Here is a 22,070-nt window from a genome sequence, read left to right on the forward strand (position 1 = left end):
AGAGGCGCGCTCCTCCGCCAGGGCTGCTTTCAGGGGTGAGGTCTGCTGGGGGCAGGCAGCCGGCTGAGCACTGATATGGCCACCAGGCCCCTGCAGCTCCAGGAGGACCACACGCTGCAGAGCAACCAGGCCTTCCCACAGCGCGGGTGGGGTGGGTCCCAGGGATGCTTTATTTGAAGCAGAGTCTGGCTCGTGCTTGGCTCCGGGGGGAAGTCGCTGGCCTCCAGCTCCCATAAGCCTGTTGCCTGCTGCGGGCTGTCAGCACTGAGGAGCGGCTTGTCTGCATAGCCGCCCAACAGCGGCCGGCACCGTGGCTTTAATCTTCACTAATTGTGTCTCTGTAAGAAGCTCAGGGATGCCTGCTGGGCCCAGCTCTCGCACGCTGGAGCAGAACATTTAATCCCCCCGCCCCCCGCTGCTTCTGGGCGCCAAGAAACCAGCCACCCCGCCTCCAAGTGGAGGGGCTTCTGGCAAGCTGCCCCTTAGGTAATGCTGCCCAGCAGGTGGGACTGGCGGGGCAGGCCCTCCCCCTGGCCAGCCATGGGGAAGGTTGAGATGGGCACCAAGCCAGGGCAGGTGAGGGTGGTGTTTCCACCTGGCCCTGGAGGGCTGAGAAGAGGGAGCCTGTGACAATGTGAATATAAGACCTAGAGACACACATCTCATAGAGCTGGAAGGGACCTTAGGAGGTCCTTGAGTCCAGTCCCCTGCCCTCTTGGCAGGGCCAAGCACCAGCCCTCTTTATGTTTTTGTGGCCCCAGATCCCTAAAGAACCCCCTCTAGGATTGAGCTCCCACCCCTGGGTTTAGCAGGCCAAGGCTCAACCCACCAAGCTTTCCCTCCCATAAACGTTGTCTAAATCCGGTGCTGGGGGAGTCCTCACGCGCACACAGCTTTGCTGAGGCCCCTCAGGCCTGACCTGCAGCCTTCCTCCGCCAGCCTGGGGGGCAAAGCAGGAATATCCCACCCCAACTCATCCGAGCCATAGGGGCCCTGGAGCTGCTCAGGGTGCTAAGCAATTGCTTAGTCAGCTTATGCCTGCACAGGGCTCTGCCCCCCCACCCCCGAGCCACCCATCAGCTGTGTGGGGTGGGAAGGAGAGCTCAATAACCTCTTGGCTCTGGGACTGCCTCACAGAAGGGCCCTCCAGCAGCTGAAAGAATCTCAGGGGCCACACCCCTCACGTCTCCTCTCACCCAAAATCATGCCCCCCACGCGGCCGTGCTGATGTCCCCGGAGCTGCCGGCCCTCCTGGCTTGGACTGGCTCTCAGAGGCAGCATAGGACAAGCAGGAGTCTCTGCCACCCAAGCAGCTCCCGGGCCAGCGAGCTCAGGGCTGGAGGTGCCCCTCCTGCCAGGGGAGGGGAGAGAGCCAGGTGGGAGGCAGCTGGGGCCACCATCATCCCTGAGCATCTGCACCCGGGGACTCATTCCCTAAGCAAAGCCAAGCAGCCCCTGGCTCGCCTCCTTCAGCTGCTGCCCTGCCTTCCGAGCCCAGCCTGCTATTGCACTACGGCCGCTCCCACGCCTGAGGCTAGGAGCCCTGCCAGGCAGCACGCACCTGCTGACCCCCAGAGCTACACAGGCTAGGCCTTGCCTTGGGCCCCGCACCCTCACGGCCCTGCGCTTGCATCCACCACCCCGGCTGGGCCCCGTTGTCAGCTGCTGTCAGCTCTTTGGCTGGGCCTGCGGTTAGGTAAGAGATGGTAGAATCACAGAATACTAGAACTGGAAGGGAGCTGGGGAGGTCATGGAGTCCAGTCCCCTGCCTCCATGACAGGACCAAGTGCTGGCTAGATCATCCCTGATAGACATTTATCTAACCTGTTCTTAAATATCTCCAGGGATGGAGATTCCACAACCTCCCTAGGCAATTTATTCCAGTGTTTGACCACCCTGATGGTTAGGAAGTTTTTTCTCATGTCCAACCCAAACCACCCTCGCTGTGCTGCAAGCCCATTGCTTCTTGGCCTAACCTTAGGGGTTGAGAACAATTTGTCTCTCTTCTCCTTGTGACACCCTCTGAGGAACAACAAGAAGTCCTGTGGTATCTTATAGACTAATAGATATTTTGGAGCATAAGCGTTCGTGGGCACAGACCCACTTCGTCAGATGTAGCAGGTCTTCGTCCGCGAAAGCTGCTGCTCCAAAGTAAGTTAGTCTATAAGGTGCCACAAGATGACTTGTTTTTGAAGATACAGGCAAACTCAGCTACCTCTCTGATACTTGCCACCTCTTAGGAACGCCACTAGGTCTTCTCTTTGCCCAACTAAACAAACCCAGCACTTTCGGTCGTCCTCCCCACCTCATGGCTTCTAGACCTTGAATCGTTTTTGCTGCTTCTCTCCAGTTTCTTCCATGTGTTCCTGCAATGTGGTGCCCAGAACGGGGCACAATACGCCTGTGACGACCTGGCGTTCTGGGCACAACTGGCCTGGGAGGTCAACAAATGCAAAATGTTTACCAGGGCTAGTGGCGAACGCTAGCCAAATTCAGCCTCGTGGGACGGTGCAAGTTTTTAGCTGAGGCAATGAGCCACTGGGAGACCTGAGCTGGGGGCGTTGGTTCTCCTGCTCCCCTGGTGGGCCAGCCTCTATTCAACCCTGGTCCTGAGGCCTGCCGGGGACATCAGTTTGCAGCTCCGTCAGGGAGCTAGTAGCATGGGCACGTACCTGGCACAGTTCACCCCCATCCCTGACGCCTCCTTTGTGAGGGAGAACCTGGTGCATGCCTACCTTGAGTGCTCCAGGTTGCAGATTTATTCCAGCTCCTCCAGAACCATCTCCAGGAGTTCTGGCTGCACTTCTTCCCTCGCCTGTTTGTTTACGCGCACCCCATCCACGGCCTATCAAAGTCACAGGACCAGCTTGTCAACCTCCTCCTGGCCCTGGCTAAGTGGCCATCTACACCACCAGGAGGAGGATGCTGGGGAGGGGAGGCACTTGGCGACTGTTTGGCCTCTTTCCACGCCTCTGTTGTCTCATGCACTCAGGCAGAGTTCCTCTGGGTGGCATCCGCTGCCTCCCCAGGTGGCTGTGCGGAGCAGTGGGCACCGTCCCGGGTTCTCTGCTCTGTGTCCCCCTCCGGTTCCCTCACTCTCAACCTGTGACCTGCACCCCAGCCTCTGGTTTCTCATTAGTCGTCCCCAGCGATCAGTTGGCTCCTGGGCCCAGTAGCCCCTCCCAGTAGGCAGAGGGAGGGGCCTGAGCACTGGGTGGCCCACCCACTTCCCAGAAGCCAAATAATGCTGGCACTGGCCTTCCGTGAAGGGGCTGCCTGGGTCTGAGTGCTCTTGCACCAATGCAGCCAGCTCGCCGCTTAGGTGCAGCCTAGGCAGTGAGAACGGGTCCACCTGGCTTTGCCTGGCAGCCCGATGGTGGTGGGGGGCGGGGGCCCTTGGGTGCTGCTGCGCTTGAGCGCCTTGGTGCAGCTCACGTGGGCTGCCAGGCCGGTCCTCAGCTGACTGGTGCCACCCTGCCCCCAGCTGCAGCACGCGGGCGCAGCCAATCAACCACCACCTGGAAAGCTTGCAGCCGCCAAGCTTGTTTGCCACGGGGAAGCTGCCGTACTGGGGGGGTGAGCGCTGTGTGGGGTGAGCACCCTCCCTGGCCCCAGCTGGGCAGTGCTGATCAGCGCCCTAGCAACCTTGATCAGTGCTACTCAGGGGCATCGCCCTAGTCCAGCCAAGGTCCACAGCCGTTGCTCCGACCCCGTCCCCGCCTTCCACTGCACCACACCCTGTGCTCTGCGAGCAGTAGCCTTGCTAAGGGCCCTTGTGTCCCAGGGCGGATGTGGCCCCTAAGCCAGCTCAGCCTGAGCCTGCTGTGGGCTCTGTCCCTGAGGGCTTCGTGCTGCACCTAGGACTGGGTGAGGCGGCAGGGTGCGGTTGCATTGTGAGGGGGGCTGCCTTGCCTTCCACCACATGGCCAGCCCAGCCCCATGCCGCTGCAGCTCCTGGGCCAGCAGCCGTGAGAGCAGACACACAGCCAGTCTGCAATGCCAGTGTCAGCTCTTTGGCCTCCAGCACCCAGGCCTGGGAGCAGGGCCCTCGGGCCGGGCCGGCTGTGGTCACGCACATCGTCCCAGGCACTGGGGAGGCTGTCTGTATGCAGGGCGGGGAGAACCCCTCGCGGCTTTACGCTTGCTCCCTGCAGCTCTGGGTGGCACAGTCCCTGAGGAACCAGCCATCGTCTGCAACATGCTGGGATTCGGGCAGAGCCGGTGCTGAAGAGGCATAGACGGCGCTGTCAGCGCTGGAGAGGAGTGATCAGAGGCATCAACAGCCTCACATGTGGGGGGTCGCTTGGAGCCATTTGCACCTCAGTTGGAACTGGAACTGGGTTGGCCGGGGAGCCACTTCAGATGCTGAAGATCTGCCTGCGCGTCTTCCCATGGTAGGTTCAGCTGTCTCCAGGGACGCACTGGGGTCTTGCCACCAGCTAGGTTAGGTAGCCATGATGGTCAAAACTCTGGTGGCAGCCTGTCTCCTCTAGCGTAGCTCACCTAGCTAGGATAGCGACCCCTGGAGGGGCAGGCAGCAGGGATTAGCTGTAGCATCCACCACCCCCCAGTCAGGCCCCACTGCCAGTCTGCCACCTGGGGCCCTGCCAACTAGCTGGGCCCTATGGGGCTGGCTCTGCAGGCAGAAGACTGATAAGGTTTGCCTGCTCTTCTACTGGCATTCACAATCACCTCAATGCAAGCACAGCACTGGACTCAGATGGAAGTAAAAGAAGTTTATTAAGCAAAAAAAAAATCCTTCTACTGGGTATCACTTAAAATCCTAACGTTAGAAAGGGTTGCAAACAGCCAAAACTCAGCTCTCATGACAAAGACATACCAAAACTACAGCCTGGATTCAAGGAGGAGTCTTACCGCACTTCCCTCCACTCAGACGGCTGACCCAGCCCTTTGGTCAGGGGCTCTCACAAAGGCCAAAGTGGACGGATCCTGTCTTCTTCCATGATTGGTAACTTGGGGCCCTTTGTCTCCCCTGTTTACGATTCAGTGAGCCATTGGACTAGCTGCTTCTGATGGCCACCCCCCAAACTAACCTTAGGTCAAGCTGTGAGAAACAAAACAGGGCATCTGGTGGAAAAGGAGGTTCTCCGATTGTGTCTCCCCCACTCCCCGTAGGTGTTTGCTATAATGCAAGTCTATCTTTTTCTGCCCCTTCCGCTGCAAAGCAATGGCCACTGGACATGTGATTACCAATCAGCTCTAATGACAGCTGGTTGGAGGCCTGGGTTTGGACTTTGTCTGGTAGAAATTACACCCCCAACTTGTGGATAAAGCACATTTTAGGTCCACATTTCCATGGCCCTTAAATGTTTACCATGCAGAAATATCAATCATAGGGTTGGAAGCACGCTCAGGAGGACAGTGGGTCAAAACTTCCCACCCCCTCGAAAGCACAACTAAACCATCATAAGTAACTCATCCCAGCCTGAGGCTGTTAGTTATCCAGTGATATGTGTTACACATCAGATACAGCTTATGCCATTAATTAACTGAACTAGTCCCTACCAAATATCAGGGAGCCCCTTCCCCTCTGGCGTTGGGATGCTCTTATGTTAAAATATACAAACAACTCAAAATACATTTCTAATTTCTTAGAACTATTTCCGCTACTCTGTCCCCTTGTCAATTGCAGCGAGCCGTGAGTTCTTTGAGTGGGTCTGCTCAGCCTATCAGATCACACTTTGGCCTCTGCTGAGGCTGCAAGTGGCGTTCCTTGTGGAAGGGGCTCATTGGCTAACCATATTCTTGGAATGCCCAGCTCATCTCTTCGGCGTGTTGCAAAATAGGAGCGCCAGGCCTTCTGGAGTCCCCACTAGGTAGGATCTGTGAGCTTCTGCCAGTTTCTGAACAGGGCCAAATAGCTGGGAGCTTTTAGACCAAAGTTTGTGCCCTCCTCTTAGTTCAAGCAGTGCATTTATTCTGTGCCAAACACGTAGTTATTGCTTAGTTGACATTTCAGCTTTGTGTTGGTAAAATTCCTGCAGGCCGGACCACTTTAAGTAGAATTGGGACCACTGGTAATGGTGTTTTCTGTCATCTTCCCATCAGACTTGGTCAGGCATGGGTAGCATTGATCAATATGCTTGTACAGTCTTATGTTTAGAATAAGCTGTGCCCCAAAGTCTGCAAGGTCTAAACAAGCACAGGTCCCATGCACAACAAGCCATAGAGTGGGCTGGCCTGGGTAGGCAAATTCAGACCTTAGTAATGGGCTGCAAGATATGTAACAAGGACCCTCCCCCTCTCAGCATCCCCAGTTGCCAGAACCATTAGTCTCTGTGCAGCTATCTGACAGACCTTGGCACCAGTTTGTTTGTCTAGAAAGGCCACATATACTTATTGTAATCAATACTTCTCCAGATCGATCGCCTTGACTATAGTTACACGGCCTTCACTGGCCCAGCTCATCCAGAAACTAAAGTCAATAGTTGCAGGACAAAGAGTTCCTGAAATCCTCTACCCCTGCGGGGATTCGGCACCATGGTGCAATGCAGAATTTTGTGGAAATTAACATTGTGTGTATGGGCAGATTTTTCTTTCCCCAGCAGAAAGTGGCTGCAGGGCTGCTAGCCATCATTCAGGGCTGCTGGACCTGGCAGAGCCCAGCTTGCACATAGAAGACACTACTGGGTTTAGGGGGCAGAAGTTTGAGGTGTCAGGACAGCTGCAATTCCCTACATACCCTGAGAGAAGGACACTCTGTGCGACCTGGGACTGAACATCAGCTGTTTCTTTCTGTGGATCACCAGGCTTGGGTGGAAGGCAGTACCTGGACAAAGGGGGTCTGGCAGCTGGGCTCTGGTGGGGCAGAGATGTGGGTGTCTGCCCCTGCCAGCTTGGCTCTGGGGACAGGGAAACAAGGGCACAAAGAAACCCAAACTGGGTTGTCAAAGGAATATATTTTATTCTCCACTCCTGAAGGGAGTTTGTGTGTGTGTGTGTGTTGTTACAGATGTGCTTGCTGAGGGGGAATTTTGAACTAAATTACCAAACTAATTGAAAGTAGCATGATTATGTCATGTTATTTTGACAAATACCAGTTGTGCAATTTTGCAGATTGTTTAAGTTTTTGGTGAAGAACGCGGGCAAGAGAAGGCTGAATCTTCTTTTGCCTAGCAGGCCTCAAGCTACCACTGAGGGCTTCTGAGCATTTCTGCAGAGCAGTGATTGGGAACATCTTACTAGGAATTCAGCTCACCCCAGAGAAACAGGGAAGTGGAGAGATGGCTGCAAAAGCAGGGCCCCAGATTGAGCTCTTCTTGGTTTCTTTGAGGCTTTGTGGTAGGAATGCAGCAGGTCTTTGGTTCCCTCCTACTCCTAAGCCCCGAGAAGATGGGCCGGCTGCTGCTGGGTAGTTTACCCACTATGGTGTCAAAGTACAGGGAATTGTCAGGAGTTCTTTTCTTTTATTAAATGCATTTCAGTGTGATCTACCCCCACTTCTGCCTTCCTCTGCTACAGGTTTCACAGGGCTCCGTCCTGATTTTCCATGGCACACACCAGCCATCTGGGGTGGGGGAGCTCTTTTTTTCTCTTTTCCTTCTTCATTAGGCGAGGGAATCCCCCTTGTATGGGGAGGACAGACACACACTCAGAGCCAGGCTGTAGGCTGCAATCAGGTCACTCCATGAAATTGGGACGTTCCCATGTTTATTAAGTTACCCTCCTGCAACACCTCCTGCTCACCACTAGCGACTGGAGGGTCAGGAACTGTCCAAGCCCTCCACAGGGCAGCCACAGGAGCCATTTAAACCACCAGCCACTGAAAAATAATCAAGACAACAGAGTTAGTTTGTAAATATCTTGGGTCAGAGACGTGCCTGGGCTATTTCATCACCCTCCAGCCCCTCAGCTGGTGTAAATCAGCACCGACTTCAATGGAGTGATGCTGATTTGCACCTGGTCCAGGGCCAATAGAGTCTGGGGTGTGGCCCACCCAGGGGACCTTCTAAGGTGTTTAGGTGACTGACTCCCATCAACAGTAAAGAGCTCCGGGCCTTGTTCCTGCACCTCAGGGTCTCATCTGCACCGTGGGGATAATAATCCTGCCAGAGCCTGTAGCCCAGGCTGTCTCAAGCTGTGAGACACAGCCAGCAGTGGGGCCTGGGGGTGTGGGGGGACTGCCTGGTGTGTTGCAATGGCTGGAAGCTGAAGCTCTTTGAAATGTGTTTCAAGGAGGAGGGAGAAAAATCATTCTCCTGGACTTCTGCAGCTAGAAATAGAAGAAATAGGTTTAAATTGAAAGCAGAGGAGGTTTTGGTTGGACATGAGGAAAAACTTCCGAAAGGTCAGGGTGGCTAAACACAGGAATAAATTGCCTGGGGGGCTTGTGGAATCTCCATCATTGGCAATATTTCAGAGTGGGTTGGATGGGCATCTCTCAAGGATGGGCTGGATGGTGAACAGGACTCGATGACCTCTCAAGGTCCCTTCCAGTTCCAGTGTTTGATGATTCAAAATGCCCAAGGGATATGGCGGAGTCTCCTGCACTTGGAGTTCTTGTATCAAGCCTGAGCGTCTTTCTAAAGCTGATGCGCCAGTGCAGCTACCAACTGCTGGGCTGGAGGTGGGACTCACTGGATGAGTTTCTCTGGCCAGGGATATGCCGTAGGTCAGACCAGCCAGTCCTGAGCTGGGCTGATTAATTAACTAATGACTGTGAAGGACCTAGAAGCTGGGTAGCTGGGCAGATGCCTAGTGGCATGACTCTTTCATGGTGGGGGGGTAGGGGGCTCATCCCTCAGTTTCCGCTAGGACTTGAGTCCGGCAGCCATCCTCTGCCCCAGACCCAGGGCAGACAATGCAGTTTTAGGGCTGGTATTGTGCAACAGCTTTATTAATGATTTGGGTGAGGGGATGCGGGGGGAGTGGTAGATACATTGGAGCGTAGGGATAAGGTCAGAGTGACCGAGACAAATTGGAGGATTGGGCCAAAAGAAATCTGATGAAGTTCGACAAGGAGAAGTCCAGAGTCCTGCACTTGGGACAGAAGGATCCCAGGCACTGTTACAGGCTGGGGATGGACTGGCTAAGCAGCAGTGCAGCCGAAAAGGACCTGGGGATTTCAGTGGATGAGAGGCTGGATGTGAGTCAACAGTGCGCCCTTGTAACCAAGAAGGCTGATGGCACATTGGGAGGAGCAGTTGTAGAAGATCTAGAGAAGTTATTATTCCCCCTCTATTTGGCACTGGTGAGGCCACATCTGGAGTACTGAATCCAGTTCTGGGCCCTCAGTAGAGAAACAATGTGGATATACTGGAGAAGGTGCAGCAAAAATGGGCAACAAAAATAATTCGGTGGGCTGGATCACATGACCTATAAGGAGAAACTGAGAGATTTGGGCTTATTTAGTTTGCAAAAGAGAAGCGTGTGGGGCAATTTGATAGCCACCTTCAACTTCCTGAAGGGGGGGTCTAAAGAGTAGCAATGGAGGGCAGAACAAGGAGCAGTGGTCTCAAGTTGCAGTGGAAGAGGCTGGATATTAGGAAACAGCTTTTCACCAGGAGGGTGGTGAAGCACTGGAATGAATTACCGAGAGAGGTGGTGGAATCTCCATCCCTAGAGGTTTTTAAGTCCCGGCTTAACAAAGTCCTGCCTGGGACAATTTAGTTAGGGTTAAGAGCATAAGAACAGAAGAATGGCCATACCGGGTCAGACCAAAGGTCCATCCGGCTCAGTAGCCTGTCTGCTGACAGTGGCCTGTGCCGGGTGCCCCAGAGGAGATGGACTGAAGACAATGATCAAGCAATTTGTCTCCTGCCATCCATCTCCAGCCTCTGACAATCAGAGGCCAGGGACACCATTCCTACCCTTGGCTAATAGCCTTCTACGGACCTAACCTCCATGAATTTATCTCACTCGGTTTTATGGACCTAATCTCCATGAAGTTATCTCGCCAGCTTGGGCCTGCTTTCAGCAGGGGGTTGGACACGATCTTGAGATCTCTTCCAGCCCAAGGATTTTGGGATTCTCTGGCCAATGGTGCCCAATGGGCATTTCTGTTGCCAAGGGCTCTTTCAGCGCCTCGTGTCAGCTCAAGCTCTGATTGTTTCATGGTGCACCAAAAAGGCTTCCTCACCCAGCAGGGCTTGGGCGAAGAGGTAAAGAGCAAAGACCAAAGCCTCTCACGTTCGCACGGCCATGTGCACCTGCCACAGCTACTCCAGCCGTGGACCAGGCTGGGGCTGCTGTCCCCAGGAGAAAGGGAAGCCGAATGTGTGGAATTATCCAGCATCCCTCCCTGCAGTGAGCTGCATCGCCTCAGTTCCATTCCGTAGCACGTTGGGTGCTCGTCGGCAATGTCACCAGGATGGACAGAACCACCCCAGTGCTCTCAACGTCTCCAGTGCCGAATGAGGGGGTGGGAGGGGGGCTGCACAGTCTGACCCTCTTCGGTGCCACCCCTGGGGCAGGCCCAGGGTTTAGCAGAGCGGGGAAAGTCCGTGAATGATGCCGGGTTGTGAGCCCATCCTCTGGCATTTTGAATGCAACTTTCAGCCTTGCGGGTGCATTGGCTTTTGCCCTTCCACACATTTCCCTGGGACAGTGAAATTAAACAGGGCCCTGCCGGCTTGCAGGTGCACTGTCTGCTTCACATGCACTGTGTTTCCCTGTGGCATGGAGCCCGGAGGGTGGGGGGGGGCTGCATGACCAATCTTCCTGCTCATTCTTTCCATCCGTGCATGGAATAAATTTTGTTCTGTGCACGGAGGCCCTTGCAGATGTGCACCGCCAATAGACACACACACATACTGCCAGCCTTGAGTGCGGTGGGCGCTCGGCTACCCATCTGGGAGCACCTGACTCGCTCCTGATGGCCACGCGAGCGCTCAGCTTGCAGGAAAGGCTGTTCATCACCCCCACGGCAGCACCTTTGCGCTGCAGTTAGGGAAAGAGCCTGCCAAATTTTTCCTCAACTATTTTTGTGCTCGGGCCTTCTAAGAAAAAAAAAATAGTCCTGAGATTCCTGGGCAAAGCATCTTCCACCTAATTCCTGGGCTTAGTCCAGGCTGCACCAAACAGCTCCTTCTGCCGGCTCAGGGGCCTGCCACACCCCACTCCAGAGCACTGGAACAGAGGAAGCCTGTAACCCCAGAGGGTGGGCCTAGCCTCGGGCTGTGGCAGCACTGGGAAACCCGGGGAGGAACCTCAGCTTCGTTTCTTTCACACTGTAGCCTTTTGCCAGCATATGGCTGAAGGCCCCAGGTCATCAGCAGGAGGGAAGGAGCTAGCAGCCTTCCAGGCTAATGCCTTGTGTTCTACCCCCTGAGCTACAAGCCAGACAGGGCTCAGCCAGGGCTGGAGAGCAGCGCCTACCCTCTCCCTTGTCAGTGGGCACGATGCCTAAAGAAGTCCCCCGCGGACAAGGCCTCTGCCCTGCGTCTGTGGCTGCACAGGCGGGGCTCGGAACTCCCTTTCGTATGGGTGAGCGATCGCGGAGAGCCGGGGCTGAGCGGAGGCCAGTGGCAACCTAGGAAGCCAGGCAGGGAGCGTTTAGAAAGCCGCTCAGAGCGCAGACCCTCCCCAGCCCTTCACAGGTAAAGCTCCCACCTGGAGCCATGGCAGGAGATGGGCGCTGGGCCCCATCCTAGGCTTAGCAGGACTTGCTGGGGGCCTGCTTGGGGGGTCCTGGTCCACGGAGCTGCTCCACAGCTGGGCATGTGCCTGTCCCCTGGAGTACTGAGGGGGTGCTGGAGCAGGGGCGCCGAGACGCTGTGGGGGGGAGCCCAGCTTCCTGTCAGCCTTCCCCTGCCGAGCTCTGGCTTCAGTAGCAATCTGGGAGCAACCCCTGGTCACACTCCACCTCCAAGCCCAGCCTGTGCAGGGACCCTGCATGCTACTGGACACTCCCTGGGGGCAGGGGGGGAGCAGCTTTAGGGGCAGCGGGGAGGCATGAGATAGGGGCCGGACTCCTGTGCTATGCCTGGGGTCTAGCCAGGAGGCCGGGGCTGCTTGGGTGTATCCGGCTGTGCCCTATCACGAGAGGGCAGCGTCATGCGCTAGAGTAAGTGGAGGCCGGCGGCCTGGTTCGCCCGCCACAGGCCCAGCTGTGCCCTCAGCGCTAGCACAGGTCAAGGCCTGGCGGGTCCCACTGGTTGGCTCCGGCGTCTCTGCTGGGGGACGGTGGAAGGTTGACGTCTGTTTCAGGTGCAGTGTCACAGCCCGGGCTTTAGGTCTGTTGCGTTGCCTTCACGCCGTTAGTGTCCCATAAAACCGACAAATATTAAACAGCAGCCGCAATCCTCAGTTTCCCTGGGCACAGCACCCGTGCATAGTGGGGCGGGGAGCTTCGCTGAGAGGACTCATGTGGGCCAGGCCCTCCCTGCTCTTTGTAACCTAGGCAACCAGGTGACACCTTTCTTCTCCAGGGAACAGGACAGAGGCGGGCGGAGGGGCCCGGCTGGCTGGGATTGGAACCGGGCTGTGGAGTGGGGCAGTCTGGTCCGGCGGGAGAGGGAGGAAGCGGGGCCGGGGCCCGGCTCGGGGGGCCCCTCTCTCCCACATGGATTGTACTGCCAGCTGCTGGTCCCTGTGTTGAGAAGTCTGCTCTACGGTGTGTCCCTGGCGCCTGCTAACCTCCTGTCCTCCTGGCTGAGTGAGAGTCTCGTCTGCCTGTGGATGGGTCCAGGGCCTGGGGACCCACCACTCTGTGACATACCTCCCAGGGAGAGGCTGCTGTGACTGAGAACCCCAATGCCCCCCGCAACACAGCCTCCCACAGACCCACATCTCCTCCTGCATCAGTCAGCTGAGTTACTCCTGGCAGCAGCGCCAACTCCTTCCCCGACTGCAGCATCGAGGCCAGGACCGAGGGAGAGCCTACGGGGTGTCTCTGGGCTGCACAGGCTGCGTTACTCAGCTGGGGGGGCCAGAGAGACCCCTCGGGCTCTGCCGGCCTCCAGCAGCCTGGGGCCGGAAGCCTTTGCTACGACCACGTCCTGCCTTTGGCTCTGCTGCACGCTACGCTGCTGGAGAACCCTGGCATCTGGCCCTTCAGGCGTTGCTGTGGGGGGTCACCCTGGTTCTAGTGCACATTGAGAGTTGTGTAGGGTACGTACCCGGCGGGGGGGGGGGAGAGGGTTCAGCCAGGGAGGTGCCTTACTCACCTGGGCTGGACCCTACTGGCTGCAGGGCTCTTTATGCCCATGCCAGCAGGAGCTGGGCGTTGCATGTCCCCTTCGGAGAGCTGCAGGCTACGGCAGGAGAGGACACTGCTCTCTGGTGGCAGGAGGCCTGGGGTTAACCCCTCCCAGCCCTGGTCAATCCAGGCAGCAGAAGAGGCGACGCAGAGCAGGAGCGAAGACCAGGAGCTCTGTGGCCAAGGACGTGCAGGGGAGCTGTCACCTCACTTCCTCCCGCACCGTCCCGCAGCCACTGGCGGAGTGAGCCACCTCCTGCGGTGGGGCTGTGGGGAGGGTGAGCTCCTGGGCCCCACCAGTTCCAGGTGGCCCGTTGCCGAGAGCCGGGTGTGTGGTCCTGGTGTTGCTGTCTGTACCCTCAGGCCGTAGTTGGCAACCCTAGAACCACCGGATCCTGCTACCTCACCAGTGTGAGTTCTACCATTGCCAAAGACAGCCAGAGAGCCCACGCCGGCAGCCCCGGGCAGCAGGAGTGATGGAGCGGCGAGGCCAGGCGGGGTGTGACCCTCTGCAGGCATCAGGGCCAGGCCGGCTGTAGCTCCATGGAGCAGATCTTCCGGCCCTTTCGCTCAGTGGCCCATGGTTATTTCACCTCCCCCCACCCCCAACAGGGACTTGGCTTCACTTGCAACAAGAAATCTCAGCGAGGGAGGTGGACCGGAAAGATTCTGGAAGAAATAGGCCTGAGATTGGTGGAAGGGCCCCAAGACCTGAGCTGCCTAGATGCCAGCCCCAGCTCTGCCACTCACCTGGTGTAACATCTGTAGAATGGGTGCAGCCCCTCTGCCTCGTGGGGCAGCTGCTCCTGTGGAAGACAGCAACAGAGATGTCTCTTGAAGGGGTGGGGGCGGTGGGAAGGATCCGATATATTGGGCAATGAGGCAACCGGGTAGCGGATGGAATTTCCTTGTGCTTGACAATGCAATGTGCATGGGACTGAGGGCGGGAGAGCTGGCCTATGTCTGCCCACCACTGCCTCCTGCTGGACGGAACCAGAATTGCTTGACAGTGTGTCATAGACGACATATCGCCAACAGAGATTCACCTTTAGCGCTGGTGGGGAGCTACGCGACCCAGAGCTGGGCGCACAGGGCTGCTAGTGTTACCCTTGCTGTTAGCATGGCACTGACTGGCAGTGTGGTGACAAAGGTGACCTTCTTATATGACCACTGATTTGTTCTAAAGGTCCCCATAAAAGCTGGTGGGTTCCGACTCTTGGAAAGGGGGAGACCAAAGCAGGGGGGTCCTGGAAGTGAAGTAACAGTTTTAAAAAAACCCAAATGCAGTAGGATGCAGGAAGGGAAAAAGAAAGTGGCACTGTCATCCATAGCTGGGGCCGCCACATGGTGGTGACCAGAGCCAGGATGAGGGCCAGCAAAGGCCAGCCTGGAAGGGAGACTGATGAGCAGAGTTTTGACGGGGCCGGTTACAACTGTGCAGCATGACGGAGAAAGTAGCAGGTCCTACTTTCGAAGCGGGTGGGCGGGGGTCAAAGGAAAACCCCATACATGCCCTGTGGAACTCACTGCTGCAGGATGCAACCCCGGCCCCGCCCCGCCCCCCCCCCCAGCCCCACTGAGTGCAGCAAAAATTACACGAGGCACCTTATAGGGGCTTGAACAGTTGTACAAAATTCATATTACATGCAAGAGGGATTGGTAGGTCCTCGATAGGCTTAATTTTGTTGTGGCACCCCGTGCACCGTAATAAAGACCAAAATGCAGCCTGGACCACTGAGTGAGCCTGACCCCCTGTGTTGTGCATAGACAGCCATTTTAGCATCTCCCTAGCTTCCTACGAAGGATTAATTCAGGCCTGCAGGTGCAAAATGCCCTTTTTTATTTAGGTGAATGCTTGAATTGCAGAGCACCATGAAGCCTGCCCCAGGCTCACTCAGGGCCCGGCCCAGCCTTGTTTAACGACCTTGGCCAAGACACTTGGTTTCTTGGGCTGTGCCTGTCAGCCTGCAGCTATTGCCAGTGACTGAAGCCAGATGCTGGCAAGGTGGCACCCCTGTGCTTTGCTTTGGCGCCCCATTGCTGTGAATTAATGGCACCCTTAAAAGGGAAATCAGTTTTTGTTTTCCCCCGCCCCGCCACTTGCATCCATAAGGCTGCACCCCAGGTCATGGGCCAGACCTGACCGTGACCCTTCAGCACAGATGGTGCGCAGAAGTAATTGATCGCCTGATGAGGGAGTTTGCCTGTGTGCTGTGCTGGGGGAAGAATCAGTCGCCGTGTTAGCCTCTTGCAGCAGAAATAACAAGGAGGCTGGTGGCATGTTAAAGACTAAAACATTCGTTAGGGTGCAGGCTTTTGTGAGCTGTAGCTCACCACCTGGCCTGCTGAAGGGAAAAGACAAGAAAAAGGGCTGCAGAGCTGACGGTGGGACATCAGTGCTAACCCGAGTGGATATGGCTCATAGAATCAAGAAACATGAGACCTGGAAGGGACCTCAAGAGGTCACCAAGTCCAGTTCCCCACCCTCACAGCAGGACCAAGCACCAGCCTCTAGACCATCCCTGATAAATGGCTGTCGAACCTGCTCGTTAAGTATCTCCAAGTGATGGAGATACTACAGCCTCCCTAGGCAATTTATTTCTACCTGTCAGGGTGGTTAAACCCTGGAAGTTTTTCCTAATTTCCAACCTCAACCTCCCTTGCTATAGTTTAAACCCACTTATGCTACGCTCACAAGCCAAGGAAAATAATTTTTCTCCCTCCTCCTTGTAACACCCTTTTAGGTTTTTGGCATCTGCCATCATGTTCCCGCTCAGCCTGCTCTTTCCCAAATAAACCCCCCCTCCAACAGTGCGGAGAAGCTGAGAATACCTGAATGGAAAATTACTTATTGTTCAAGTGACAAGGATCAGAGGAGGAGCCGTGTTAGCCTGTATGTTTGAGAACAACAAGAAGCCCTGTGGCACCTTATAGACGAACACATTTTGGAGCATAAGCTTTCGTGGGCAAAGACCCGCTGCATCTGACAAAGTGGGTCTTTGCCCACCAAAGCTTATGCACCAAAATATCCGTTATTCTATGAGGTGCCACAGGACTTCGTGTTGTTATGTGAGAGTGACTCCGTGTTTCTGTTTCAGCCTTATTTCAGGATATCCAATTTGCACCTGAATTCCAGCTCAGCAGTTTCTCGTTGCAGTCTGGTTTTGAAGCTTTTTTTTTTTTTTTTGGCCTGAGAATGGTAACTTGCAATTCACAAACTGTGTTTCCTTGGAGGTTAAAGTTCTCCCCCACCATTTCAGATGTGGGGACAATTTATACCTTCAAGTCAGAGGCTCTGCCATCAATACTGGCATGGCCCCACCATAAGCCAACCTTTTTAGAGCTGACTTAGAACAACACTTCCTTAGCTCCCATCCCTCTCCTTTTGGTACGTTGACATCATCATCATCTGGACTCCTGGAAAGGAGGTCCTGGAAGAATTTCCACCTCAACTCTCGGTCTCAACCTGGACTAATCCACCTGGGAGATTCAATTCCTAGTCACTACAGTACAAATAAACGAGGGTCACATACATGCCCCTCTATGACTGACCACTCGGCTTACTTACAAGCCACCGACTTCCGTCCAAGACACATCATATGATCCATTGTCCACAGCCAACCCAAGAAAAACAACTGCATTTGCCCTGCTCCCTCTGACAGCGACAAAGCACCCATAGAAGCTCTGTCAAGCTTCGTTAAATCTTCGATACCCCCCCAGAGACATGAAGAAAGCTTGATAAAGCCAGGTGAGTACCCAGAAGTCACCTACTACAGGACACAGCAAAGAAAGCAACAGAATGCCACTGGCCATTACCTACAGCCCCCAGGTAAAACCTCTCCTACACATCATCAAGGACCTACAACCTATCCATCGTCCCACAGACCCTGGGAGCCAGGCCAGTCCTCGCTAACAGACCCCCGATCTGGAACAAATACCTCCAACTTCACATCCTGCGACAGAAACGTTAATCCAGGAACCAATCCCTGTGACAAGCCCCACTGCCGACTCCACCCACCCATCTACCCTAGTGACACCCAGGCCTGCTGATGGGGCAGCGGTGAGGGAGGGACAAAGGGGACAGTGGCCCCAGGGACCCTTTGAAACACTGGCGTGCAGTGCTGGCCCTCCGCGTGCGGTCAGGAGGCAGGGCTGATTACCCTAAGCTCCGCCCCTTCTGCTCTTGGTCCCGCCCCTTCCAGAGCGCAGGGAACCAGGGCCCCTCCCACCATGCCCTCGGTGACTGTTGGTGCTGCTGGTGACCTCATCACAGAATCTATGATGATGATGGTGATCACTCGTTGCCAAGTTTGATCATCTTCCACAGGAGGTGTGGACCCTCAGGTGGCTGATGTGGGCTATCCTCGCCCTTGAGGGCATCTTGGCTCATGCTTTGTCCAGTGCCTCTCTCTTGCCCGGTCTGCCATGGGTGACCCTAAGGTAGCACATGACTCCAGGCAGCACGACCGCTACCAGGAGCTGATCCGAGAACAGGGGCACACAGAATCTAACCGCATCGGCCACACCACCAAAGGCTCATCCACTAACGTACCGTACGCCATCATGTACCAGCAATGCCCTTCTGCCGTGGCCGTCAGACAAACCGGACTGTGTCTATGCAACATAATAAATGGACACAAATCAGACATTAAGACTGGCAACATACAAAACCCAGTAGGGCTGCACTTCATCCTCCCCGGACACACAGCTTCTGATTTGCAAGCTGCCTCTCTCCAGCAAAAGAAAAAAAAAATCCTGTCAAACGCAGACTGCAACGTGAAACTGCTGAGCTGGGATTCAGAGGCAAATTGCACCCCCGAAACAAAGTTGCAATAGAAACATGGAGTGGTTCTCCCATTGCACTTGGTCATTTCCCATTCAGGAGCTCTCCTTGCTGCTGGAGATGAGCTACGTCCACTCGGATTGAATTAGCATGGATGTCACACGCCCATCTCTGTATCCCGGCCTTGTTTTCTTAGCATCTGTGTAAGTGAGCTATTGCTCACAAAAGCTTATGTCCTAACACCCCAGTAAATGTGTTAGTCTTTAAAGTGCCATGGGGCTTCTTGTTTGCGTTGCAGGAGGGCAATGGAGTTCCGGCAGAGAACTGCCAGTGTTTTTGTAGTCAGGGTGCTGACAATCACTGAAAACCCACGTTTGGTGGAAGCTGTGTGCTCCAAGCTGTGGCTGCCTTCATTCCAGAGCCCTGTTCAGGATACCTGGGTTCTATTCCTGGCTCTGGGAGCGGAGAATGGCAGAGTGGTTACAGGCTGAGTGGCTGGCTCTGTAGATTGGAAGGTAACCACGCAGCGAGGGTTGCCTGTTAGACTCTTGGATTCTGGTCCTAGCTAGGTCCTGATGCAGGGACTCACCTCCTGGCTGCAAGGCATGACATGGAATTGCCTTTCAGGGTAAGGCACATGGTTCCACTCTGCAAACGTTCTCCTATAAGGCACAGAAATATAAACAGCAGCCAGTACAGGAGAGAGCACAACTCGTTTCAGCTCAGGGCACTTCCCTTTGATACGACAGGGTCCTGGATCTCCCTCGGCTGAGCTGGCTGTGTGACATTGGTGGACAGCTGAAATGCAGGACAGCCTGCACCTCCAGGCCTTGGTCTGCCTGGGTTCTCCATCAGTGAAGTGTGGCTGCTTCTTCCCACCCATACATACCTTGTCCATTGGGGCTCTGCAGTTCAACTCCAGGGAGGATCTCCATGGACTCCATGGGCTGCTGGCAGAATGTGTCGCAGGACTGAACTCTCCAGGGCAGGGACCATCACTAACGAGATGTGGGCACAGCCCCTAGGGGTCCTGATTTCAGTAGAAGACTCTGCTTGTTCCTGTAACACAAAGAACAATTCCCTGGTGAAAGACCTGGCTGGGTTCTTGGCAAAGTCCGTGGGGAATGGGATGATCTTCTCAAAGGGAAGCCTCCAGCAGCCCATAAACTAGGAGCCACATTGGATATACATCTCTCTATATTAAAACTAAATAGAAGAAACCTTTCCTGGACGATGCCGGCCGAATGCTCTAAGGAGCCATCTCAGCACATCTGAAGCCATCAAGGCATCCATTAAGCACTTGGTTCACAGCTCTGCGGTTCCATTGTCTGTCGTCAGCAAGCCTAATATAGAGCACTATGCAGCCAAGCTCTCGGGGAAAATATGACAAGAAGATCTATGGGGATTGATCCAATTTCCTCTGCATCAAGGATATGAGCCGTAAAGTGGTGAGCAGCTTGGAAAAGCAGTGGGGGGTGGAGGGAGAGAAAGATGATGCGGGAAAGTAAACTCTGTTATCAAATAAGCAAATGGACAGAAGACGTTAATTCACTGACCTTTCGCCAGATGTCATCGCGCAGGAGATCTGGAGCCCTCAGCCTGCAGGAGACCCTTAAAGCGTCTCTTGCTTTCAACTATGAGGGGTGATCCCATTAGAAGAGAACTTCCTGGACTTCAATGGAGACTCCATACACTTGCAGGTCCTTATTGTGATCGGATTGTTGGGACAGCCTGGGAACAAACAGGGTAGAAGGGCCGGTGGAGGAAATTTGCATGGAGCTGCTGAGTTTGCAATGGACGAAGAGGTGTGGCTTGCCAGCTCTCAGAGACTGGCCTTCCCGAAGAGAACCATTTTTGTTGCTAACAGAAATGCTTTAAACAGGAGTCCGAATGTGTCCCTGCCACAAGCGACTTGGAGCAATGTTTAATTCACCATTATCATCATCATCATCAGTAACCGTGGGCTCAGCGCCCGTTGGTGTCTGGTGCCTCTCTCACTATTTCCTTCCAAATGTTTAATTACCGATCGTTCAAATAATTAAATGCTAACATACACTAGGTGCATCACACCTTGGAAGGCCGTCTCTTTGCCTAGGCTTTCATAACGGAAGTGGCACTTGCTGAAATCAAGGACGCAGAAATGCAGATATTGGCCAACTGTTTCCAACGGGGGGCTTCATATCTTTACAGCAGACCAGGAGTTGTTTTGCTTTGCCTGAGTCAAAATGACTTGGAGAGAACGCGAACCTAATACTTCCCGATGAATAATTTAGCAGGTGGATTTAGCTGTTCATGGAATACGCAAGCCCATTGTTACTGCCTTCAATCTATTTGTCCTCCGTGGGACTGACGGAACTCTGGCGATTAAGGCTTCTCAGCGCTTCCTGTAAGCGTCTTTCTTCAGCTGCTCCTAAATCTTGCCAAATTTCAGCTGAAGTTTTCCATTCTCGCTGTCTGAATTTTTCAGAGTTTCAGCTAAACGGGTTTTGCCATTTTGAGGCGGCTGGAGACAGACGGGTGCATTGCCCAGGTTAAGAAAAAAATTCTGGCCACCTTGTCTTTGGAAAAACTCCCAGGCCCCACGTTCTGGAGCAGGCATTGTGATTCGGCAGGAGAGTGGCCTTTGCATTAGGGAAGTGCCTTTTGCCAGCCCCAGGCACATCTGCTCAAATGTGGTAAAGTTACTAGCATTTGACACGTTGCTGTTTGCACTTGCTCCGTGGAGAGTGCTTACATTTTAGCCTCTGCAGTCTCTGAAGATTGCATGCTCACTGGGCGTGCTCCGGGCCAGGACTTCCCTTGCGTTTGCCTGGAGGAGAAAGCCGCTTGATTCATGTGCCGAGGGGACAAGCATCAGACCTGCCAAGTGGGGGGCAGCTTGGGATAAGTGGGGGTGGGGTATAAAACAGACTAGAAACTGGCAGAGGTGGAAAGAGAGGGGCTGGATGTCGGGACTGTCTGGACTAGGAGACTGGGATATTGTGGGGAGGTCGGTGGTAGATTTTCTCCCGTCCACCTCCCTCTGCGTGGACGGCCAGGTTAGTCGATTACAGCTAAGTCAATTCCAGGTACGCAATTGCTGCAGCAAGAACTGAGTATCTACAATCGCCTTTACTGTCTAGTGGAGACCTTGTCTAAGTGCCACGTCCTCCTCCAAGTGGATGACAACCTACTACTGCTGCTGTCAGTTACCCTTTCAGCTCAAACGGCAGAGGTCTGTGCTGGAGCGCTAATGGCTCCCACCCTTATAGTGCCGCCAATTGAGGGCAACGCGTGGCAAACCTGACTGTTTTCCTAGATGTTTTTTTGATCAAAACCTAGAAAACTGCACACACAAAGCTAGGAGGGAAGACTGTTGTGAAGGTTACCAAGTGACACACGCAGAAGATAGGACGTCCCAGAATTAACCTTGCCCAAGCTGCCTTGTGCCTGTAGATTGTGACAGTCTTTACTTATGTGATCATGTGCTGTTTTTGTTACAGGACTCCTGCCTCCTCCTGTGCACAGATTGGGGATGAAGCAGAGCTGTGTAGGGAAGGAGATTTTTGTCCATTGGACTCCTGCCTCATTTGATGTGAAGGTGCAAGAGGTGCAGGGAACCAAGCAGAAGACTGCAGGAAAAGAAAAGAGGATCTCATGGAGAATTGGATTCCAGCCCTGCCTCTGCCACTGCATTCCTCTGTATTGCTGGGCATGTCACTTACTCCATCTTTGTCACAGGCGATCACAAACTGCGTGTCTCATTTTCAGGGTGACTGACTTGGGATAGCTGGGGTCTGGTTTGCAGAAGGGACAAACAGTCACTGCTGTGCTAAAGACAATGGGGGCTGAGCTGTGAATTGAGAACATGCTGTTTAATGCTGAGTAGTCTGAAAAAAAAAACAGCTCTTCAGACCTGGCACCTCAAATGAATAAGAACATAAGAACGGCCATACTGGGTCAGATCAAAGGTCCATCCAGCCCAGTAGCCTGTCTGCTGGCAGTGGCCAGTGCCAGATGCCCCAGAAGGGGTGGACTGCCTCTGACACCATTCCTACCCTTGGCTAATAGCTTTCTATGGACCTACCCTCCATGAATTCATCTAGCTCTTTCTTAAATTCTGTTATAGTCCCAGCTGTCACAGTCTCC

General features: G+C 54.5%; 1 protein-coding gene across 2 annotated transcripts in view; it reads left to right on the forward strand.

Annotated features, from left to right (window-relative positions):
* Positions 1 to 21,725, forward strand: part of NRF1 (nuclear respiratory factor 1) — a 151,885-nt gene extending 130,160 nt beyond the window's left edge. For both annotated transcript variants that reach the window (XM_074975912.1, XM_074975921.1), the window contains exon 13: positions 21,425 to 21,725. In XM_074975912.1, coding sequence (XP_074832013.1) covers positions 21,425 to 21,711 — 287 coding nt within the window. In that variant the 3' untranslated portion in view covers positions 21,712 to 21,725. The remainder of the gene's footprint in view (positions 1 to 21,424) is intronic.
* Positions 21,726 to 22,070: the final 345 nt, after the last annotated feature.

Source organism: Carettochelys insculpta, chromosome 1 (genome assembly GCF_033958435.1).
Source record: "Carettochelys insculpta isolate YL-2023 chromosome 1, ASM3395843v1, whole genome shotgun sequence".
NCBI lineage: Eukaryota > Metazoa > Chordata > Testudines > Carettochelyidae > Carettochelys > Carettochelys insculpta.